Below are 22,189 nucleotides of genomic sequence, written 5' to 3'. Positions count from 1 at the left end.
CCTTCTCACCCGCTACGTTATTACGCCTTCTCACCCGTTACGTTATTACGCCTTCTCACCCGCTACGTTATTACGCCTTCTCACCCGTTACGTTATTACGCCTTCTCACCCGTTACGTTATTATGCCTTCTCACCCGTTACGTTATTACGCCTTCTCACCCGTTACGTTATTACGCCTTCTCACTCGTTACGTTAGTACACCTTCTCACCCGTTACGTTATTACGCCTTCTCACTCGTTACGTTAGTACACCTTCTCACCCGTTACGTTATTACACCTTCTCACTCGTTACGTTAGTACACCTTCTCACCCGTTACGTTAGCACGCCACCTCACCCGTTACTACGCCACCAGCATGATATTATTCCCAGGGAGCAAGGGCATGCCCAGACTGATGATGATGAAGTAAACAACACAGCAGCTCTGAGCCCATCTAAACACCCAGTGAGTCATGTAGTTAGTTGGAGTGTATAAAGTCTAAAATGTGTTGCCAAACCATGTTAGTTTTAAGATTATAAATTGCATTAGGTGATCATTGATGAAGTAATTGGGTGCGTTCCAGGTCATCTTTTTTTTGTTTTGTTTTTTTGCAGTCGGGGGTCCAATAATCTCTGGATATTGCAATATTATACATCAATGTGGTGATGACCTGGACGGCATCCACAGTTATTCTGAATGGAGTGACATAATACATCCATGACATACCACCTTAGCACCACTGCTGGGGGCGGGGTTTTCCACCTGACATAAAGGAAATAAAATAGTTCAGGAGAACTCATTGGAGCACTGACTTCTCATCCAGAATACCATTCTACCATTATATCTGCCTCTGGAGATGCCACACAACATAATAATACCATTATATCTGCCTCTGGAGATGCCAAATACACCATAATAATACCATTATATCTGCCTCTGGAGAAGCCAAATACACTATAACAATACCATTATATCATTATACACTATATATACAAAAGCATGTGGACCCCCCTTCAAATTAGTGGCTTCTATTTCAGCCACACCTTTTGCTGACAAGTGTATGAAATCAAGAACACAGTCATGCAATCGCCAAAGACGAACATTAGTAGTAGAATGGCCTTACTGAAGAGCACAGTGGCATGCAACATGGTATGGTCGTAGGATGCCACCTTTCCAACAAGTCAGTTCATCACATTTCTGTCCTGCTAGAGCTGCCCCAGTCAACTGTAAGTACTGTTATTGTGAAGTGGAAACGTCTAGGAGCAACAACGGCTCAGCCGCGAAGTGGTAGGCCACACAAGTTCCCAGAACGGTACTGCCGTGTGCTGAAGCACGTAGCCCGTAAAAATAGTCTGTCCTCGGTTGCAACACTCACTACAGAGTTTCAAAATGCCTCTGGAAGCAACGTCAGCAGCAGCACACAAGCCTAAGAGGGAGAGCTAGACCGGAGGGAGAGCGAGAATAGAGGGAGAGTATAGAGAGAAGGGAGGGAGAGTATAGAGAGAAGGGGGGGATAATAGAGGGAGAATGAGATGATAAGGTGGTAGTTGGTTCTGAAGGTGTAGATGGTAAGGTAGGTAGTTGGTTCTGAAGGTAGAGATGGTAAGGTAGGTAGTTGGTTCTGAAGGTAGAGATGGTAAGGCAGGTAGTTGGTTCTGAAGGTAGAGATGGTAAGGCAGGTAGTTGGTTCTGAAGGTAGAGATGGTAAGGTAGGTCGTTGGTTCTGAAGGTGTAGATGGTAAGGTAGGTAGTTGGTTCTGAAGGTGTAGATGGTAAGGTATGTAGTTGGTTGGTTGTGAAGGTGGAGATGGTAAGGTGGGTAGTTGGTTCTGAAGGTGGAGAGATAATAAGGCAGGTAGTTGTTTCTGAAGATGTAGATGGTAAGTTGGGTAGTTGGTTCTGAAGGTGGAGAGATAAGGCAGGTAGTTGGTTCTGAAGGTGGAGAGATGGTAAGGTAGGTAGTTGGTTCTGAAGGTAGAGATGATAAGGTAGGTAGTTGGTTCTGAAGGTGGAGAGATGATAAGGCAGGTAGTTGGTTCTGAAGGTGGAGAGATGATAAGGTTGGACTTTCTGCTACACCTTTCCCAGAAACACCTCTTTCTCTATCTCTCTAGGAGACTGAGCCATCTGCCTGCTGGATGGGCTAATTCAGATGAATCCTATTACATGAGAGATTCCTCTTTTCTGTTTTCATGTATACTCCATCACTGTGCCGCACAGGAGATTGGTGGCACCTTAAAGGGGAATGGAAACACTTTAGGAAGTAAATCTAAGCTGTATTAATTAAATCCACTAATACTAAACATGTGCATTTAACACAAAAACATCTCTATATTTACTATTTTGATCGTCAACAAGGTTTATTTGAGCTATGGTCAGCGCTATTTTAAATCGCCATAGTAACGACTGGCAGGAATCAGCAAATTGTCTGTATTATTGAGTTTTCGCACTGAGAGTGAATTGAAGAGAGAGTGTTAGGACAACGAAGATGGCAACAAAACGTAGTAATTCAAACATGAACTGTATAGCAACCGGCTGTAGGAATTGGCTCCAAAAAAAATCCCTCGGTAAACTACCATCGGCTGCCCAAGGACCCACAACTTCTGAGGAAGAGGCTCCATGTCCAGAAGAGGAAGGACGTGCCAGCTCGAGCGAACAGGATCTGCAGCCAGCCCTTCGCGGAGGAAAGGCACTTTTGATGCGGCAACCGGGAGTTTCCGAATGGAAAGGAGTCACAGGCCTACGCTGAAGCCCTCTGCTTTCACCTCTATTTTACATTTCAATGGTTATGGTGTAGGGGTTACCGACCGACCATCAACGACCGACCATCAGCAAATTGAATGCAGTCTATCAGACTCATATCTCCCTCACTAACTTTGAGCATCATCTGTCAGAGCTCACAGATCACTGCAGCTGTACATAGCCCATCTATAAATAGCCCACCCAACTACCTCATCCCCATACTGTTATTTATTTTGCTCCTTTGCACCCCAGTATCTCTACTTGTACATTAATCTTCTGCACATCTATCACTCCAGTGTTTAATTGCTATATTGTAATTATTTCGCCACTATGGCCTACTTATTGCCTTACCTCCGTTATCCTACCTCATTAGCACACACTGTATAGGCTTTTTCTACTGCATTCTTGACCATGTTTGTTTATTCCATGTGTAACTCTGTGTTGTTGTTTGTGTTGCACTGCTTTGCTTTATCTTGGCCAGGTTGCAGTTGTAAATGAGAACTTGTTCTCAACTGGCCTACCTGGTTAAATAAAGGGTTAGGGTTATATATATAAATACCTGGTTAAATAAAGGGTTAGGGTTATATATATAAATACCTGGTTAAATAAAGGGTTAGGGTTATATATATAAATACCTGGTTAAATAAAGGGTTAGGGTTATATATATATAAATACCTGGTTAAATAAAGGGTTAGGGTTATATATATAAATACCTGGTTAAATAAAGGGTTAGGGTTATATATATAAATACCTGGTTAAATAAAGGGTTAGGGTTATATATATAAATACCTGGTTAAATAAAGGGTTAGGGTTATATATATAAATACCTGGTTAAATAAAGGGTTAGGGTTATATATATAAATACCTGGTTAAATAAAGGGTTAGGGTTATATATATAAATACCTGGTTAAATAAAGGGTTAGGGTTATATATATAAATACCTGGTTAAATAAAGGGTTAGGGTTATATATATAAATACCTGGTTAAATAAAGGTGAAATAAAAAAACAACTTCGCTGACTTCGAAGTCATGCAAAAGCCGGACTGAACAGAGAAGGCGACGCGAGTCAATGGAGCCTGAGGTAACGTTAAACCGGTCATTTTTTTTATTTCACCTTTATTTAACCAGGTAGGCTAGTTGAGAACAGGTTCTCATTTGCAACTGCGACCTGGCCAAGATAAAGCATAGCAGTGTGAACAGACAACAACACAGAGTTACACATGGAGTAAACAATTAACAAGTCAATTACACAGTAGAAAACAAAGAAAAAAAAAGAGAGTCTATATACATTGTGTGCAAAAGGCATGAGGAGGTAGGCGAATAATTACAATTTTGCAGATTAACACTGGAGTGATAAATGATCAGATGGTCATGTACAGGTAGAGATATTGGTGTGCATGACTGATGTTGACTAGGCTAGCGTTAGACACTGGACAACTTTGTTGCAACTGTAGTTGAAGGTAACAAGCTAATTGCATCTGAAATGTTTTGTGTCACACCCCCCCCCCAGTAAGTAACTTGACTGCAACACAGTTTCTCTCTGTAACCCTGTTACTCCTCTGGCTGCTGTTCATCCTGGGGTTCACATTACTGTCCCTCCAGCCCTCCATGACACACTGCCTGACCTGACCAGTACCAGCCCTCCATGACACACTGCCTGACCTGACCTGTACCAGCCCTCCTTGTGTTCCTAGTCCCCCTCCATGACACACTGCCTGACCTGACCAGTACCAGCCCTCCATGTGTTCCTAGTCTCCCTCCATGACACACTGCTTGACCTGACCAGTACCAGCCCTACATGACACACTGCTTGACCTGACCAGTACCAGCCCTACATGACACACTGCCTGATCTGACCAGTACCAGGTCATTCAGCAAGTTACCTCAGAGAAACCATCTCACAGTAGGGCAGGGAGATGGGACAATATTGTTATGCCATTTGAAGCATCATACAATGTGTTTGAAAACACGAGGCCAACCAGGTAATTGAAAACACGAGGCCAACCAGGTAATTGAAAACACGAGGCCAACCAGGTAATTGAAAACACGAGGCCAACCAGGTAATTGAAAACATGAGGCTTGACTGTCTGCAGCACACATTAGTGTACACTATAATACCATGGTGAGGCTGTCTGCAGCACACAGTAGTGTACACTATAATACCATGGTGAGGCTGTCTGCAGCACACAGTAGTGTACACTATAATACCATGGTGAGGCTGTCTGTAGCACACAGTAGTGTACATACCAGAGACATGGAGCTCTGTCTGGTGGGGGCTGTGAAGGGTCGTACGCTGGTGGGGGGCTCCTTCTCAATGGAGTGTCTCCTCTGAGGGGAGGGGCGACTGTCAGGCTGGGGAGTCATGGTGATGGGCAGGAACCTAGGGGGTGCTGGAGGGGAGAGAGAGAAGACAGGCTAGAAGGATGGAGGGAACAAGCAGTTTTTATTTTTTTACATTTACCTAGTTTTCTCCTCAATTTCATGGTCTCCAATTGGTAGTTACAGTCTTGTCTCATCGCTGCAACTCCCGTAAGGACTCTAAGCACTGCTTCCGTAAGCACTGCTTCTTGACACACTGCTCTCTTAACCCGCAAGTCAGCCGCACCAATGTGTCGGAGAAAACACTGTACAGCTGGCGACCGTGTCAGCGTGCACTGTGCCCGACCCGCCACAGGAGTTGCTAGTGCGCGATGGAACAAGAACATCCCTGCCGGCCAAACCCTCCTCTATCCCGGACGACGCTGGGCCAATTGTGCGCCGCCTCATGGGTCTCCCGGTCGAAACCAGCCTGGACTCGAACCAGGATCTGTAGTGGCACAGCTAGCAACTGCAGAGCCTGGACTCGAACCAGGATCTGTAGTGGCACAGCTAGCAACTGCAGAGCCTGGACTCGAACCAGGATCTGTAGTGGCACAGCTAGCAACTGCGATGCAGTGTCTTAGACCACCACACCACTCGGGAGGCCCTGGGAACAGGCAGTTTGAGAGTGTAGTGCACTACATTTGACCAGGGCCAATAGGACTAAAGTAGTGCACTACATTTAACCAGGGCCCATAGGACTAAAGTAGTGCCCTACATTTGACCAGGGCCAATAGGACTAAAGTAGTGCCCTACATTTAACCAGGGTCCATAGGACTAAAGTAGTGCCCTACATTTGACCAGGGCCCATAGGACTAAAGTAGTGCCCTACATTTAACCAGGGCCAATAGGACTAAAGTAGTATCACTGGTAACACACAGTAAGACAACACCCGCCTCCACATTGACTCTGTACCGGTACCCCCTGTATAGAGCCTCCACATTGACTCTGTACCGGTACCACCTGTATAAAGCCTCCACATTGACTCTGTACCGCTATTTGACTCTGTAACTCAAGTGACTTTTGTCACGCAATGTTTGTCCGTTCATTCCGTGTAGCGTAAACCCAGTATTAAACATACAATCAATATTACAATTATTTTACCACAGAACTTTAAAGCGTATCAACTCTTACTAAGTCCTCAACTACAACTAACTACATAAATCACAGTATACATCACATCAAAACAAATGAAATACCGAAAACAAAAAGGTGGTAGTCAGTCGGTCAGTCAGACAATCCAATCCGCCAATAGACCTCCAGCGGAGAAAGGCCACGAAGAACGGAGAGGTGTAGTCCACGGACGCAAAGAGTGGATCCGATCCTGGGTAAACTCTATTAGGCTACAAAACACACGTTTAACGGCAACAAAACAAACGGAATAGAGAAGCTTCGGAACTGAGGGTTGAACACGTCTCCATCCATTGAACACGTCTTCACGTCTCCATCACAACCCCACTTTTGCGCAGCTGATGCTGGCTATTTAATTGGGAATTAAAGGGAAAGCGCCCTATTGGAAGGAGCTGCACTGAGACGGTTCAGAATAATTCAGGGCCGTCACACACCCCCTCCCCTGGAAAAAGCCGACCATTGCCCTGGAAGGCACATCTTGGTCGGGGAAACCGAGAAAGGTCTCCTCATCGCTTTCCTCTACAAAAATATTCATGACTTTTTGGAGCTCACGCTTCTCAGCTGAGGGGTCACAGGCCTTAAGGTGTGAGACTTCTGGGTCTGGGAATCTAAGAAAAGTCTCCTCACTTTCCTCTTCAAAGATATCCAGGACCTTGCGGCGCTCAATCGCCTCCAATTCCTCAGCCGAGGGGTAACAGGCCTTAAGGCGTGAGACATGGACAACGCGCATATCTTCACCTGTGTCCTCTTTCACCACTCGGTAGTTCAAAGGGCCCATCTGCTCCACAATCCTATATGGTCCTTGCCATTTAGGAGCGAGCTTGGCAGAGAAGAATTGTTCAGCTTTCGAGTAAGGATGAGAGCGAAGCCACACCCGATCACGAAGCTGGAACTGCATGTCTCGTCTGTTCTTATCATAATTTCTCTTCTGCTTGAGTCGAGCCTGGATCGTGTTCTTTGAGACAAGAGCTCTCAAGTCGTGGAGATGGACTACCTGGTCATAGCAAGCAGCGTCTGGAGTAAGCTTCTGGGGCTGTAGCACCATATCCAAGGGTCCTCGGAGAGGACGACTTAGGTTCAGCTCTGCAGGTGTGACTCCAGTGGACTCTTGCACAGCAGAATTCAGGGCAAATCGAAACTTGTGAAGGTGCTTGTCCCAGTGTTTGTGCTGGGTCCCTACATAGGAAGCAATCATCGTCTTCAAGGTTCGATTTACTCTCTCAGTGAGATTGGTCTGTGGGTGATAGGCCGTGGTCAACTTCTGTCTCAGGTTCCATCTTTGGCAGGTCTCCTCAAAGAGATCAGAGACAAATTGGGAACCTCGATCAGACAGGATGTAATCAGGCACTCCCCAGCGAGTCAGGATCTCTTTCGTAAGGATGTTAGAAACGGTCCTTGCTGTGGCCTGATGCAGGGAAAATAGCTCCACCCACTTTGAATAATAATCAACAAAAACAAGCATGTACACATTCTGATTGGAGCTTCTAGGAAATGGACCCATCAAATCCACTCCTAACATTTCCCAAAGTCGGGTAACCACCGTTTGCTGCAACTTGCCAGCAGGCTTTCTACCTTCTGGTTTGTACATTTGACAAACCTGACAGTTTCGGATGAGCGACTTCACATCCATGCCCAGATTTGGCCAGTACAGTAACGCTTGCAACCGCTTGTAGGTTTTGAACCTGCCCAAATGACCAGCTAATGGGTCTTCATGGAAATGTTGAAGCAGTTGAAGGCGTAGAGTTTCAGGTATGTACATTTGGTAGAGTGTTCTGTGAGGTAGTTGTACAACACGGTAGACTTTGTCTTCAATGATGGTCAGCTTTGTGGTAGGATTGACCATCTTTTCTCCATCTTCCAGGATAGTCTGGTACAAAGCCTGTACTTCTGGATCATCCTGTTGGGCTTTCCATATGGCCTCATCAGAGATGGGAAAGTCCGTTTTGGGCGAGTCTCGACTGCTTGACAGGACAGTAGCACATGTAAGATGAGGGCCACCGTTATCACAAGCAGGAGCTCTGGACAAGGCATCTGGAACAGTGTTGTATTTTCCTTTCCTGTATTCTACTGCAAAGGTGAACTCTTGCAACCGTAGAGCCCATCTTATGAGTCTGGTACTTGGTTTGTTGGTCTTGAACACCCACACAAGGGAGGAATGGTCAGTGACCACAGTGAAGTGTCTTCCCACCAGGTAGTACCTCCACTTTTCCAAAGCCCAGACAACTGCAAGGCACTCTTGCTCGGTTGTGGAGTAGTTCCGTTCTGCTCCATTCAATGTCCGACTGGCGAACGCTAGCACTTCTTCAGTGCCAAGTCCAGTCTGTTGGACTAGGACAGCACCAAGTCCAACATCACTTGCATCAGTGTAAACAACAAAAAGGGCAATCAAAGTTGGGATGACCTAAAATGGGAGGTGTGACGAGGTGTCGTTTCAGGGTTTCAAAGGAGGTCTGGCACTCTGCCAGAATTTCACTCCTTTTCGCTTCAACGCGTTGAGGGGTTCTGCCACCTGGGAGAAGTTCGACACAAACCGATGGTACCATCCAGCCATACCAAGGAACCGTTGAAGGGCCTTGAGTGTGGTTGGCACAGGCAAGTCTTGTACAGAATTCGTCTTTTCAGGATCCACATGAATGCCGTCAAAAGACACAATATGGCCAAGGAACTTCAGGGAGGTTTGGCAGAAGTTGCTCTTCTTCATATTCAAGGTCAGACCAGCTTCTCTTAGCTTGTCCAACACTGCTTGAAGATCTTGAAAGTGGCTTTCTCTGTTCTGAGAGTAGATAATTATATCGTCCAGGTAGACGAAACAGATCTTCCCTTTGAGCTCACCTAACGCAATCTCCATGAGTCTTTGGAAAGTGGCAGGGGCATTCTTTAATCCAAAGGACATCACCTTAAAGGAAAACAAGCCCTCAGCACAGACAAAAGCAGTCTTGTCCTTGCTTTCCTGGTCCATCTCAACCTGCCAATAACCACTATTGAGGTCAAGGGTAGTGAACACAACAGCGCCAGACAATGACTCCAGGATCTCGTGGATGGTAGTAAGAGGATAGGCATCAGTCTGGGAAACATTGTTGGTCTTCCTATAGTCCACACAAAATCTAAGACCACCAGTCTTTTTTGGGATGAGGACAACAGGAGCAGCCCAGGGAGAGGAGGAACGTTCTATTATATCTTGTGTTAACATATCATTAATGAGTCCCTTTTGGATGATTAGCTTCGCTGGGGACAAACGATATGGCTTTTGCTTGATCGGCATTTCCTGTGTAAGGAATATTTTGTGCTTCAGGAGCCGGTGCGTCCTAGCTTTGAAGTACATACATCAGCATTATTCTGCAGCTGTTCCAACAGCCTTAACTCCTCTGGCTGTTCCAGCTGAGCTCTTCTCACAGCCTGTAAAAGGAGATCGTCAGAAGGATTATCAAGGGTTAGTGGTACCGGAGCAACGGCAGAGAAGAGTGCCACATTTGAACCCCAATCATGTAACTTTGTAGCTTCTGATTGGTGCGGTATTAACTGAAAGGAAGGGGATGTCGATGGGGGGGCGTAGGCAGTGACTCTTGGAGTTTCAGCTCTGGTTAAAGCACCCAGAGTAGGATGGTCATTCCTGCGAAGAGAGTTAGGTGTGTTGGCCTGTTGTGATTTGTGGTTTCTGGAAAGGTTTACTTGATACGGTCTTGGACATGTAGCTGAAGAATGTCCCTTTTGGCTACATCTCCAACAGAACATGAGAGGGGTCTTGGCTGGAGACTCTGGCTGTTGTTGATGGTCTGTCTTGGGTAACTGTTTGGGTGTCTGTTTCTTTCTCTGGTCATATTACTGTTGGCATTCTCTGTCCTTCTCAAACTGCTGTCCCAAGCGAACCAGTCCATCGACAGTGGTGACTCGTTCTCGGAGTTGACTGTCTAGTAGTGGGTTGATGTTCTTCAAGATCAATTTAATGACCTCTTCCTCCTCAATGCCAGGTTTCCACCTTCTGCACAGGGAGTGGTAACCGTATGCAAAGTCACGGATACTCTCTTTCTCACTTTGCACTCGATTCCTGACTCTGTCTGCCAGCTCATCTGTGTAGTCCTCAGACAGAAATGCAGAGGAAAACTTGGCCTCAAAGTCAGCCCAGGAGGTAGTGGTGAGACGTGCCACATCCCACCAGTCTCGAGCTGTCCCATGCAACACATTCCTCAATGTGGCAAGGAGTTCTTCGTCAGCCAGGGGATTGAGGGCAAGAAAGTCACAACATCTTTCTAGATACATTAGCGGATCAGGACTGTCATCTTTTTTCCCCAAAGGTGGGAAATTGCAATTTAATGGGCATCGCCCCCACATGACGTCTACTCATATCACCATGAACAAACGAGCTAGGAGGGATTGAGGAAGTAGAGGGGGAGGGTGTTATTGGACAATGAAAATGAACACCAGGATGCATGGTAGATTGCATCCTGCAAGGGGTGGCTGCAGCATGGCCTTGTCTTGGCTGTTCAGAGGTGCCAGCTTGGCCCTCAGTGGTCTGAACAGAAGTGGACACCAGAGAAACTCTGTGTAAGGAGTTGTGCCTAATGGAGGCCATGTCCACAGACACGTCATCCAACATTTTAACACAATTAGAGAGTTCTGTCTGCAAGTGGTCTACAGTGTCAACCATGGGAGAAAAAACAGAATTAACGTCCTTGAGGACCTCAGTGTGGTGATGTTGCAGGCGCCATTGGAGAGTGGCAGTGAGTTGGTTTCGTTGGTAGTCAAACTGCCTGTCCATGGCACCAGTAATTTCCCGTCTTCCACTCTCACTGAGCTCTGTCAGCGTGTGGGTTAGAGTGCTCAGTGAGTTTCTGAATTCCATGGCACTCTGTTGTTGCTCTTCCCTCAGACATTTGAAATTATGGTGGATAAGAGTTTGGAGATGTTGTTGAGTCCGCGAATATCAAGGATGTCACCTTGAAGTTGTAGGACTACAACCTCTGGAGATAAACCAGACAATGGAGGAAGGTTGGGTGTCAGAGGGAGGGCTAGCTCAGTACTTCCACACAGATCCATGTCAATAAGTGAGTAACTGGTTAGACCTCCTGTGGCCTGTGGTCCAGACCGAGCATTCAGATTCCCAGGGCTCTGGCCCAAATCAACTCCATTATCCCCATTCACCTTCAGATTTGTATTGTCAGCTTGATGGTCAGAATGGCCCTGTGTATCCCCATTGACAGGTATGACATGGATGAGCACATTATCTTGGGGTGAATCCATTGTTTTAATTCCACACAAAAGATTTGCTTTGGTTAGTTCTCAATGTTGAGCTGTCCCATCTGGGGTGCCATTTTTTATGTAACGGTTTTGACTTGAGGTTATTATTTATAGGGGTGCCAGGTAGGTTGTGCCTACCAGAAGTTTGTGACCAAAAGCACTCACAAACTTCTACAGATGCACAATCGAGAGCATCCTGGCGGGCTGTATCACCGCCTGGTATGGCAACTGCACCGCCCTCAACCGTAAGGCTCTCCAGAGGGTAGTGAGGTCTGCACAACGCATCACCGGGGCAAACTACCTGCCCTCCAGGACACCTACACAACCCGATGCTACAGGAAGGCCATAAAGATCATCAAGGACATCAACCACCCGAGCCACTGCCTGTTCACCCCGCTGTCATCCAGAAGGCGAGGTCAGTACAGGTGCATCAAAGCTGGGACCGAGAGACTGAAAAACAGCTTCTATCTCAAGGCCATCAGACTGTTAAACAGCCACCACCAACATTGAGTGGCTACTGCCAACACACTGTCAATGACACTGACTCTACTCCAGCCACTTTAATCATGGGAATTGATGGGAAATTATGTAAATATATCACTAGCCACTTTAAACAATGCTACCTTATATAATGTTACTTACCCTACATTGTTCATCTCATATGCATACGTTGATACTGTACTCTATATCATCGACTGCATCCTTATGTAATACATGTATCACTAGCCACTTTAACTATGCCACTTGGTTTACATACTTATCTCATATGTATATACTGTACTCGATATCATCTACTGTATCTTGCCTATGCTGCTCTGTACCATCACTCATTTATATATCCTTATGTACATATTCTTTATCCCCTTACACTGTGTATAAGACAGTAGTTTTTTTTTGGAATTGTTAGTTAGATTACTTGCTCGTTATTACTGCATTGTCGGAACTAGAAGCACAAGCATTTCGCTACACTCGCATTAACATCTGCTAACCATGTGTATGTGACAAATAAAATTTGATTTGATTTGATTTGATTTACCAGAGAAAACATTGGTTCTCCTTTTAGTTTGGGTGGGAATGAGTCCCATCTGGTCCGTCAAGTCTACACCAATACAAAGGACTTATGTAAAAGTCAGGATGGAAATAAACTTTTCATAAACCCTTAAAACATTGGAAAGAACTTCAAAAACAACTATATTCTTTTGCGTGGGTTGTATTAGCAACAACAATGATTACACACATATAATAATATCACAATGAGTTCTGGTTCCTCCAGAAATGTCCTGTACCTCAGGCCTAAAAAGAGTCCAGCCCGGTAAAGGAGTTCAGTGAACTCAAGTGACTTTTGTCACGCAATGTTTGTCCGTTCATTCCGTGTGTAGCGTAAACCCAGTATTAAACATACAATCAATATAACAATTATTTTACCACAGAACTTTAAAGCGTATCAACTGTTACTAAGTCCTCAACTACAACTAACTACATAAATCACAGTATACATCACATCAAAACAAATGAAATACCGAAAACAAAAAGGTGGTAGTCAGTCGGTCAGTCAGACAATCCAATCCGCCAATAGACCTCCAGCGGAGAAAGGCCACGAAGAACGGAGAGGTGTAGTCCACGGACGCAAAGAGTGGATCCGATCCTGGGTAAACTCTATTAGGCTACAAAACACACGTTTAACGGCAACAAAACAAACGGAATAGAGAAGCTTCGGAACTGAGGGTTGAACACGTCCTCATTCACGTCTCCATCACAACCCCACTTTTGCGCAGCTGATGCTGGCTATTTAATTGGGAATTAAAGGGAAAGCGCCCTATTGGAAGGAGCTGCACTGAGACGGTTCAGAATAATTCAGGGCCGTCACAACCGGTACCACCTGTATATAGCCTCCACATTGACTCTGTACCGGTACCCCCTGTATATAGCCTCCACATTGACTCTGTACCGGTACCACCTGTATAGAGCCTCCACATTGACTCTGTACCGGTACCACCTGTATATAGCCTCCACATTGAAGTCTACTACACCTGCTGTATTCAGCATTTCACTGTAAGGTCTACTACACCTGTTGTATTCAGCATTTCACTGTGAGGTCTACTACACCTGTTGTATTCAGCATTTCACTGTGAGGTCTACCCACACCTGTTGTATTCAGCATTTCACTGTGAGGTCTACTACACCCGTTTTATTCAGCATTTCACTGTAAGGTCTAGTACACCTGTTGTATTCAGCATTTCACTGTAAGGTCTACTACACCCGTTGTATTCAGCATTTCACTGTAAGGTCTACAACACCCGTTGTATTCAGCGCACGTGACAAATACGCTTTGATTTGATTTGATCACACCCAAGAGGGCAACACACAGTAACACAGCCCAGAGGACAACACACTCCTCTATATGGGCAATATGCTAGCATTCACTACCATATAAATCAAATCAAATCAAATTTTATTTGTCACATACACATGGTTAGCAGATGTTAATGCGAGTGTAGCGAAATGCTTGTGCTTCTAGTTCCGACAATGCAGTAATAACCAACAAGTAATCTAACTAACAATTCCAAAACTACTGTCTTATACACAGTGTAAGGGGATAAAGAATATGTACATAAGGATATATGAATGAGTGCTGCGCCTTCTTCACGATGCTGTCTGTGTGAGTGGACCAATTCAGTTTGTCTGTGATGTGTATGCCGAGGAACTTAAAACTTGCTACCCTCTCCACTACTGTTCCATCGATGTGGATAGGGGGGTGTTCCCTCTGCTGTTTCCTGAAGTCCACAATCATCTCCTTAGTTTTGTTGACGTTGAGTGTGAGGTTATTTTCCTGACACCACACTCCGAGGGCCCTCACCTCCTCCCTGTAGGCAGTCTCGTCGTTGTTGGTAATCAAACCTATCACTGTTGTGTCGTCCGCAAACTTGATGATTGTGTTGGAGGCGTGCGTGGCCACGCAGTCGTGGGTGAACAGGGAGTACAGGAGAGGGCTCAGAACGCACCCTTGTGGGGCCCCAGTGTTGAGGATCAGCGGGGAGGAGATGTGGTTGCCTACCCTCACCACCTGGGGGCGGCCCGTCAGGAAGTCCAGTACCCAGTTGCACAGGGCGGGGTCGAGACCCAGGGTCTCGAGCTTGATGACGAGCTTGGAGGGTACTATGGTGTTGAATGCCGAGCTGTAGTCGATGAACAGCATTCTCACATAGGTATTCCTCTTGTCCAGATGGGTTAGGGCAGTGTGCAGTGTGGTTGAGATTGCATCGTCTGTGGACCTATTTGGGCGGTAAGCAAATTGGAGTGGGTCTAGGGTGTCAGGTAGGGTGGAGGTGATATGGTCCTTGACTAGTCTCTCAAAGCACTTCATGATGACGGATGTGAGTGCTACGGGCGGTAGTCGTTTAGCTCAGTTACCTTAGCTTTCTTGGGAACAGGAACAATGGTGGCCCTCTTGAAGCATGTGGGAACAGCAGACTGGTATAGGGATTGATTGAATATGTCCGTAAACACACCGGCCAGCTGGTCTGCGCATGCTCTGAGGGCGCGGCTGGGGATGCCGTCTGGGCCTGCAGCCTTGCGAGGGTTAACACGTTTAAATGTCTTACTCACCTCGGCTGCAGTTAAGGAGAGACCGCATGTTTTCGTTGCAGGCCGTGTCAGTGGCACTGTATTGTCCTCAAAGCGGGCAAAAAGTTATTTAGTCTGCCTGGGAGCAAGACATCCTGGTCCGTGAGTGGGCTGGATTTCTTCCTCTATATGGGCAATATGCTAACAGTCACTCCTCTAATATGGGCAATATGCCAACATTCACTCCTCTAATATGGGCAATATGCCAACATTCACTCCTCAATATGGGCAATATGCAAACATTCCCTACCCTCCTAGATAGACATTTTAAACTGTTTAAGTGGAAGGAAGGTTTGTCTCCTCCTTTTAACCACTGAATAAAGGAAGTCATGTAACATCTGAAACTAGAAACTAGCTACTCTGTTAAGGGATCTGCAATTCAATAACATGTGCTACTCTGTTAGGGGATCTGCAATTCAATAACATGTGCTACTCTGTTAGGGGATCTGCAATTCAATAACATCTGGCAACCTTATCTTTTGTAGAAGACATGGACCCAACTAATTTTAAAACTCCTTAAATTAATCCAAATAAGTATCTTTGTGTTTCACTATTTGTTTAGATTACTTAAATGCTATGTTATGCTTGTTAATTTAAGCATTTTATTTCACCTTTATTTAACCAGGTAGGCCAGTTGAGAACAAGTTCTCATTTACAACTGCGACCTGGCCAAGATAAAGCAAAGCAGTACAACACAAAGAACAACACAGAGTTACACATGGAATAAACAAACATACAGTCAATAACACAATAGAAAATAAAGTATTTATACAGTGTGTGCAAATGGCATGAGGAGGTATGGCAATATATAGGCCATAGTAGCAAAGTAATTACAATTTAGCAGATTAACACTGGAGTGATAGATGAGCAGATGACGATGAGCAGATGATGGTGTAGTGATACTGGTGTGCAAAAGAGCAGCAAAGTAAATAAAACCAATATGGGGATGAGGTAGGTAGATTGGGTAGGCTATTTAGAGATGGGCTATGTACAGCTGCAGCGATCTGTTAGCTGATGTTTAAAGCTAGGAGGGAGATATAAGTCTCCAATTCGTTCCAGTCATTGGCAGCAGAGAACTGGAAGGAAAGGAGGCCAAAGGAAGTGTTGGCTTTGGAGATGACCAGTGCGATAAACCTGCTGGAGCGCGTGCTCTAGGTGAGTGTTGTTATCGTGACCAGTGAGCTGAGACAAGGCGGCGCTTTACCTAGCAAAGATTTAGATGACCTGGGGCCAGTGGGTCTGGCGACGAATATGTAGCGCGGGCCAATTCGATTAGAGCATACAGGTCACAGTGGTGGGTGGTATATGAAGCTTTGGTGACAAAACGGATGGCACTGTGATAGACTGCATCCAATATGCTGAGTAGAGTGTTGGAAGCTATTTTGTAAAACACATCGCCGAAGTCGAGGATCGGTAGGATAGTCCGTTTTACTAGGGTATGTTTGGCGGTGTGAGTGAAGGAGGCTTTGTTGCGAAATAGAAAGTCGATTCCAGATTTCAATTTTGGATTGGAGATGTTTAATTTGAGTCTGGAAGGAGAGTTTACAGTCTTGCCAGACACCTAGGTATTTGTAGTTGTCCACATATTCTAGGTCAGAACCGTCCAGAGTAGTTGTGCTAGCCGGGCAGGCGGGGGCGGGCAGCGAACGGTTGAAAAGCATGCATTTAGTTTTACTTGCGTTTAAGAGCAGTTGGAGGCCACGGAAGGAGTGTTGTATGGCATTGAAGCTCATCAAGAGGTTAGGTAACACAGTGTCCAAAGAAGGGCCAGATGTATGCAGAATGGTGTCGTCTGCGTAGAGGTGGACCAGGGAATCACCCGCAGCAAGAGCGACATCATTGATATTTACAGAGAAAAGAGTCAGCCCGAGATTTGAACCCTGTGGCACCCCCATAGAGACTGCCAGAGGTCCGGTCACGAGGCCCTCCGATTTGACACACTGAACTCTGTCTGCAAAGTAGTTGGAGAACCAGGCAAGGCAGTTATTAGAAAACCGAGGCTACTGAGTCTGCCGATAAGAATATGGTGATTGACAGAGTCGAAAGCCTTGGCCAGGTCGATGAAGACGGCTGCACAGTACTGTCTTTTATTGATGGCGGTTATGATATCGTTTAGTACCTTGAGTGTGGCTGAGGTACACTTGTTACCAGCTCGGAAACCGGATTGGACAGCAGAGAAGGTACGGTGGGATTCGAAATGGTCAGTGATCTGTTTATTAACTTGGCTTTCGAAGACTTTAGAAAGGCAGGGCAGGATGGCTATAGGTCTGTAACAGTTTGGGTCTAGAGTGTCACCCACTTTGAAGAGGGGGATGACCGGGACAGTTTTCCAATCTTTAGGGATCTCTGACAATATAAAAGAGAGGTTGAACAGACTGATAATAGGGGTTTGCAACAATGGTGGCGGATAATTTTTTGAAAGAGAGGGTCCAGATTGCCTAGCCCAGCTGATTTGTACGGGTCCAGGTTTTGCAGCTCTTTCAGAACATCTGCTATCTGGATTTGGGTGAAGGAGAAGCTGGGGAGGCTTGGGCAAAGTAGCTGCGGGGGGTGCAGAACTGTTGGCTGGGGTTGGGGTAGCCAGGAGGAAAGCATGGCCAGCCGTAGAGATTTGGGGGGTGGGTTCGATGTGCTAGGGGACCAGTGTGTGTTTGGCTCTCTACCTGTTTGACTGTATTGTCTGTATAGTCTAGTGTTCCATTTAGGACGCAGCCTTAGTTTTCTATACCTCGGGAGCCATCAAAGTGGAGGGATCTAGTGTACTAGTTAGTATTCATGTTTGGTGTTATGAAATGTCTGGAAATATACTTTCATATATTAATGTGTATGTTTATGTGGAATATGGAACAGTTTACGAATTCAGTGAAAACATAATAAATACAACTTTCAAAAACAACAAAAAGAGAGTGAAGGTATCTTACTGTTCTTCCCCAGGACAGATCCCGGAGACGAGGCGTCCAACATGGATGCTGACAAACTGGAGGAGCTGTGACTGGGCTCATCCTGTTAATGAGGAGATACACATGACTGATGTAGGCATATACACCCCATTAGAAACACACTAACCTGCTGCTACAAATTGGATAGTAAGGAATGTGCAGTAGTTCTGGATGTGGGCTCGATGAAGGAACATATACACTTGTCTCTCTGTGAAAGTCAAGAGCTTCCTTGACCAGAAGACTCTTGGTCGACCAAGATTTGTTTTTAGTAGGGGACAGCCGTCATGCGTGGATAGAATGTGATTGTTTGTGTTATCCATACATCACAAATAAAAGCCTATTCTACAACAAGGAGTACAAGAAAGCTCTTTTTAAAATGTGATATTTTCCATATATAGACACATCCTATGCGTTTTAATCAAATCAACTATATTCACTGAGCTTGTCTGATGCTTTAAGCACACAGTTTGATGAAATAAATAAAAAAATAGCGAGTGACTGACTAGCACCCGCTGTCTCGCTCTCCTCCCTGCTACAGCGACCACCACAGAACATCAGTGTGTATAGTGCTGTCTCTCTATCCTCCCTGCTACAGCAACCACCATAGGACATCAGTGTGTATAGTGCTGTCTCTCTATCCTCCCTGCTACAGCAACCACCATAGGACATCAGTGTGTATAGTGCTGTCTCTCTATCCTCCCTGCTACAGCAACCACCATAGGACATCAGTGTGTATAGTGCTGTCTCTCTATCCTCCCTGCTACAGCAACCACCATAGGACATCAGTGTGTATAGTGCTGTCTCTCTCGCTCTCTCCTCCCTGCTACAGCGACCACCACAGAACATCAGTGTATAGTGCTGTCTCTCTCTCTCCTCCCTGCTACAGCAACCACCATAGGACATCAGTGTGTATAGTGCTGTCTCTCTCGCTCTCTCCTCCCTGCTACAGCGACCACCACAGAACATCAGTGTATAGTGCTGTCTCTCTCTCTCTCTGTCCGTGTTGCTGAAGCTGTAACATAATCACAGCCATTTCTGACTGAAAAGTATACTTATCGAAATCCCTAATTTGTTTTAAACCCTTGCTCTCTTTAAGTGGCACATTGCATACACATTACCAAAGACCCTATTCGCATGGGACTAGTATTACTAGAAATGTAGGTTATGTAATTATGTCACTATTCCATATTGCCTATGCCGCTCGGTCATCGCTCATCCATATATTTATAAACTCAGCAAAAAATAAAACATCCGCTCGCTGTCAACTGCGTTTATTTTCAGTAAACTTAACATGTGTAAATACATCGACACACTGGCCTTACTCAAAGCATGTCATTAGTCAATTTTGAAAAAAGCAAGGGGCCTAAACAGCTACCCTGGGGAATTCCTGTTTCTACCTGTATTATGTTTGAGAGTCTTCCATTAAAGAACACCCTCTGTGTTCTGTTAGGCATGTAACTCTTTATCCACATACGTTTTTCAAGCAGCAGACTATGATCGATAATGTCAAAAGCTGCACTGAAGTCTAACAAGACAGCCACCACAATTGTATCATCAATTTCTCTCAGTCAATCACCAGTCTCTTGTGTAATTGCTGTGCTTGTTGAATGTCCTTCCCTATATATGTGTGCATAAACTACTTCGGACTATAAAAAGGGAAACCCAGATGCGAGCTGCCCAGTGACGCAAGCCTACCAGACAAGCTAGATGCCTTTTATGCTCACGTTGAGGCAAGCAACACTGAAGCATGCATGAGAGCACCAGCTGTTCTGGACAACTGTGTGATAACACTCTCGGTAGCCAATGTGAGCAAGGCCTTTAAACAGGTCAACATTCACAAAGCCGCGGGGCGGGGCCAGATGGATTATCAGGATGTGTACTCAGAGCATGCGCAGACCAACTGGCAAGTGTCTTCAACCTCTCCCTGATCGAGTCTATAATACCTACACATTTTAAGCAAACCACCATAGTCCCTGTGCCCAAGGAAGTGAAGGTAACCTGCTTAAATGATTACCGCCCCGTAGCACTAGTGTTGGTAGCCATAAAGTCCTTTCAAAGGCTGGTCATGGCTCACAACATCATCCTCCCAGATACCACTCCAATTATCATACCACCCCAACAGGTCCACAGACTATGCTATCACCATCACACTTCCCTATCCCATCTGGACAAAAGGAATACTTATGTAAGAATGCTGTTCATTGACTACAGCTCAGCATTCAACACCATAGTGCCAGCAAAGCTCCTCACTAAGCTAAGGACCCTGGGACAAAACACCTCCCTCTGCAACTGGATCCTGCACCTCCTGACGGGCCGCCACCAGGTGGTAAGGGTAGGTAACAAGGCATTTGCCACGCTGATCCTCAACACGGGGGCTTTTGAATTGATTGTCTGTTATTTACCATGAAATAGCATTGTATCTGGCCAGAAGTTTACTAAGGGTTGGTAACAGGCTGATTGGTCGGCTATTTGAACTAGTGAAGGGGGCTTTACTATTCTTAGGTAGAGGAATGACACTTTCTAGTAGACTTAAATTGAAGATGTGGCAAATAGGAGTGGCAATATTGTCCACTATTATCTTACTGTAATTTTTAATCTAGATTGTCAAACCCCGGTGGCTTGTCATTAATAGACAACATTAACTTTTTTACCTCTTCCACAGTGACTTTACAGAGTTCAAAAGTGGTCTTTCATAATAAAAATATGTCATTTATATTAGTCTATGTTTGGGCCAAATCAAGGCTGGTCCAGACAGGACAGAATCTGAACCAAACATAAACGTCTATGATTGGTTCAGATCTGGTCCGGACCAAAAATCTATGTCCGTGGACGTTGAAGTCCAGGCCGGTCTGGACCGCACCAAATCTGAATTTTGACTGGTTCTAACAGCCTATTGACCAAACAATTGACTAAATGGGGTCAGCTCCACCACACACGTACATCAGACTCGGAGCTGTAGAGTTCAGCCAGCGTGGGTGCCTTCAGGAGCCTCTTCCTCTGACCAAGAGCCCCTCCCACCCCGTGCGCTGGTGGACAGGACAGGGCCAGGGTGCTGCTGGCGTGCTTTCTGAGGACATCCGGAGTGGACAGGTCTGTGGGAGGAGTCAGAGAGGACATCAGTCACAGGGTGACAATACTCATCAACATGGAATAACCCTAACTGAACAACACTACTCCAGGGATTCACTGGCTGCATGGCACCCTACTCCCTACATAGTACACTACTGTTGACAAGAGCACAGTCTAAAGTAGTGCAGTATATAGGGAGTAATGTGCCATTTGGGATGCAGACACTGAAAATTGGGCTGCTCAGCAACAACTGTTCAGCATGACAACTGGGTGTGTGTGTGTGGTGTTCAGTTACAGGACAAAGACAGGATAATATCTTCAGAACAAACGTTGAACAAGATAACCATTATGCACTTGGAGGGGATAAAGTTACATTTACAGTTTTGATAACGGCTATGTATTTTCCTCCTCGGTCTTCTGTCGACTCAACATGTCGACTCAACTGCACACTCAACATGTCGACTAGAAGGGAATTTTCAATGCATCCACTTCCATGAATAATCACACAACTTATAAAGACCAACACAGAAACACACCATCCCAACACACAGTAACACACCATCCCAACACACAGTAACACACCATCTGTGCTGGGATGGTGTGTTACTGAAAGTATGTATTGCCCAGCGACAGCCCTGAAACCTGGAGGATCTGGAGAAGGTCTGTATGGAGGAGTGGGCCAAAATCCCTGCTGCAGTGTGTGCAAACCTGGTCAAGAACTACAGGAAACGTATAATCTCTGTAATTGCAAACAAAGGTTTATGTACCAAATATAAGTTCTGCTTTTCTGATGTATCAAATACTTATTATGTCATGCAATAAAATGCTAATGAATTACTTAAAAATCATACAATATTATTTTCTGGATTTTTGTGTTAGACATCTACATGCTTTGTAAGTAGGAAAACCTGCAAAATCGGCAGTGTATCAAATACTTGTTCTCCCCACTGTATGTGGATACCCTTTCAAATGTGTGGATTTGGCTATTTCAGTCACGCCCGTTGCTGACAGGTGTATAAAATTGAGCACAAAGCCATGCAATCTCCATAGACAAAAATTGGCAGTAGACTGGCCTTACTGAAGAGCTCATCGACTTTCAAAGTGGCACCGTCAT

At 45.3% G+C, this 22,189-nt stretch overlaps 1 protein-coding gene across 1 annotated transcript in view; it reads right to left on the bottom strand.

The window, feature by feature from the left end:
* The window catches only part of LOC112264300 (protein spire homolog 1), a 122,134-nt gene that overhangs the window by 14,008 nt on the left and 85,937 nt on the right, over window positions 1-22,189 (bottom strand). Inside the window, 4 exon segments of the mRNA XM_042295048.1 lie at window positions 704-739; window positions 4,967-5,109; window positions 17,989-18,070; window positions 20,947-21,098. Of these exon segments, the coding sequence (XP_042150982.1) occupies window positions 704-739; window positions 4,967-5,109; window positions 17,989-18,070; window positions 20,947-21,098 (413 nt within the window).

Source organism: Oncorhynchus tshawytscha, linkage group LG13, assembly GCF_018296145.1.
Source record: "Oncorhynchus tshawytscha isolate Ot180627B linkage group LG13, Otsh_v2.0, whole genome shotgun sequence".
In the NCBI taxonomy this organism is placed as follows: Eukaryota; Metazoa; Chordata; class Actinopteri; order Salmoniformes; family Salmonidae; genus Oncorhynchus; species Oncorhynchus tshawytscha.
Note: the sequence above shows the minus strand (reverse complement) of the source record. Positions and strands in the feature narration are given on the sequence as shown.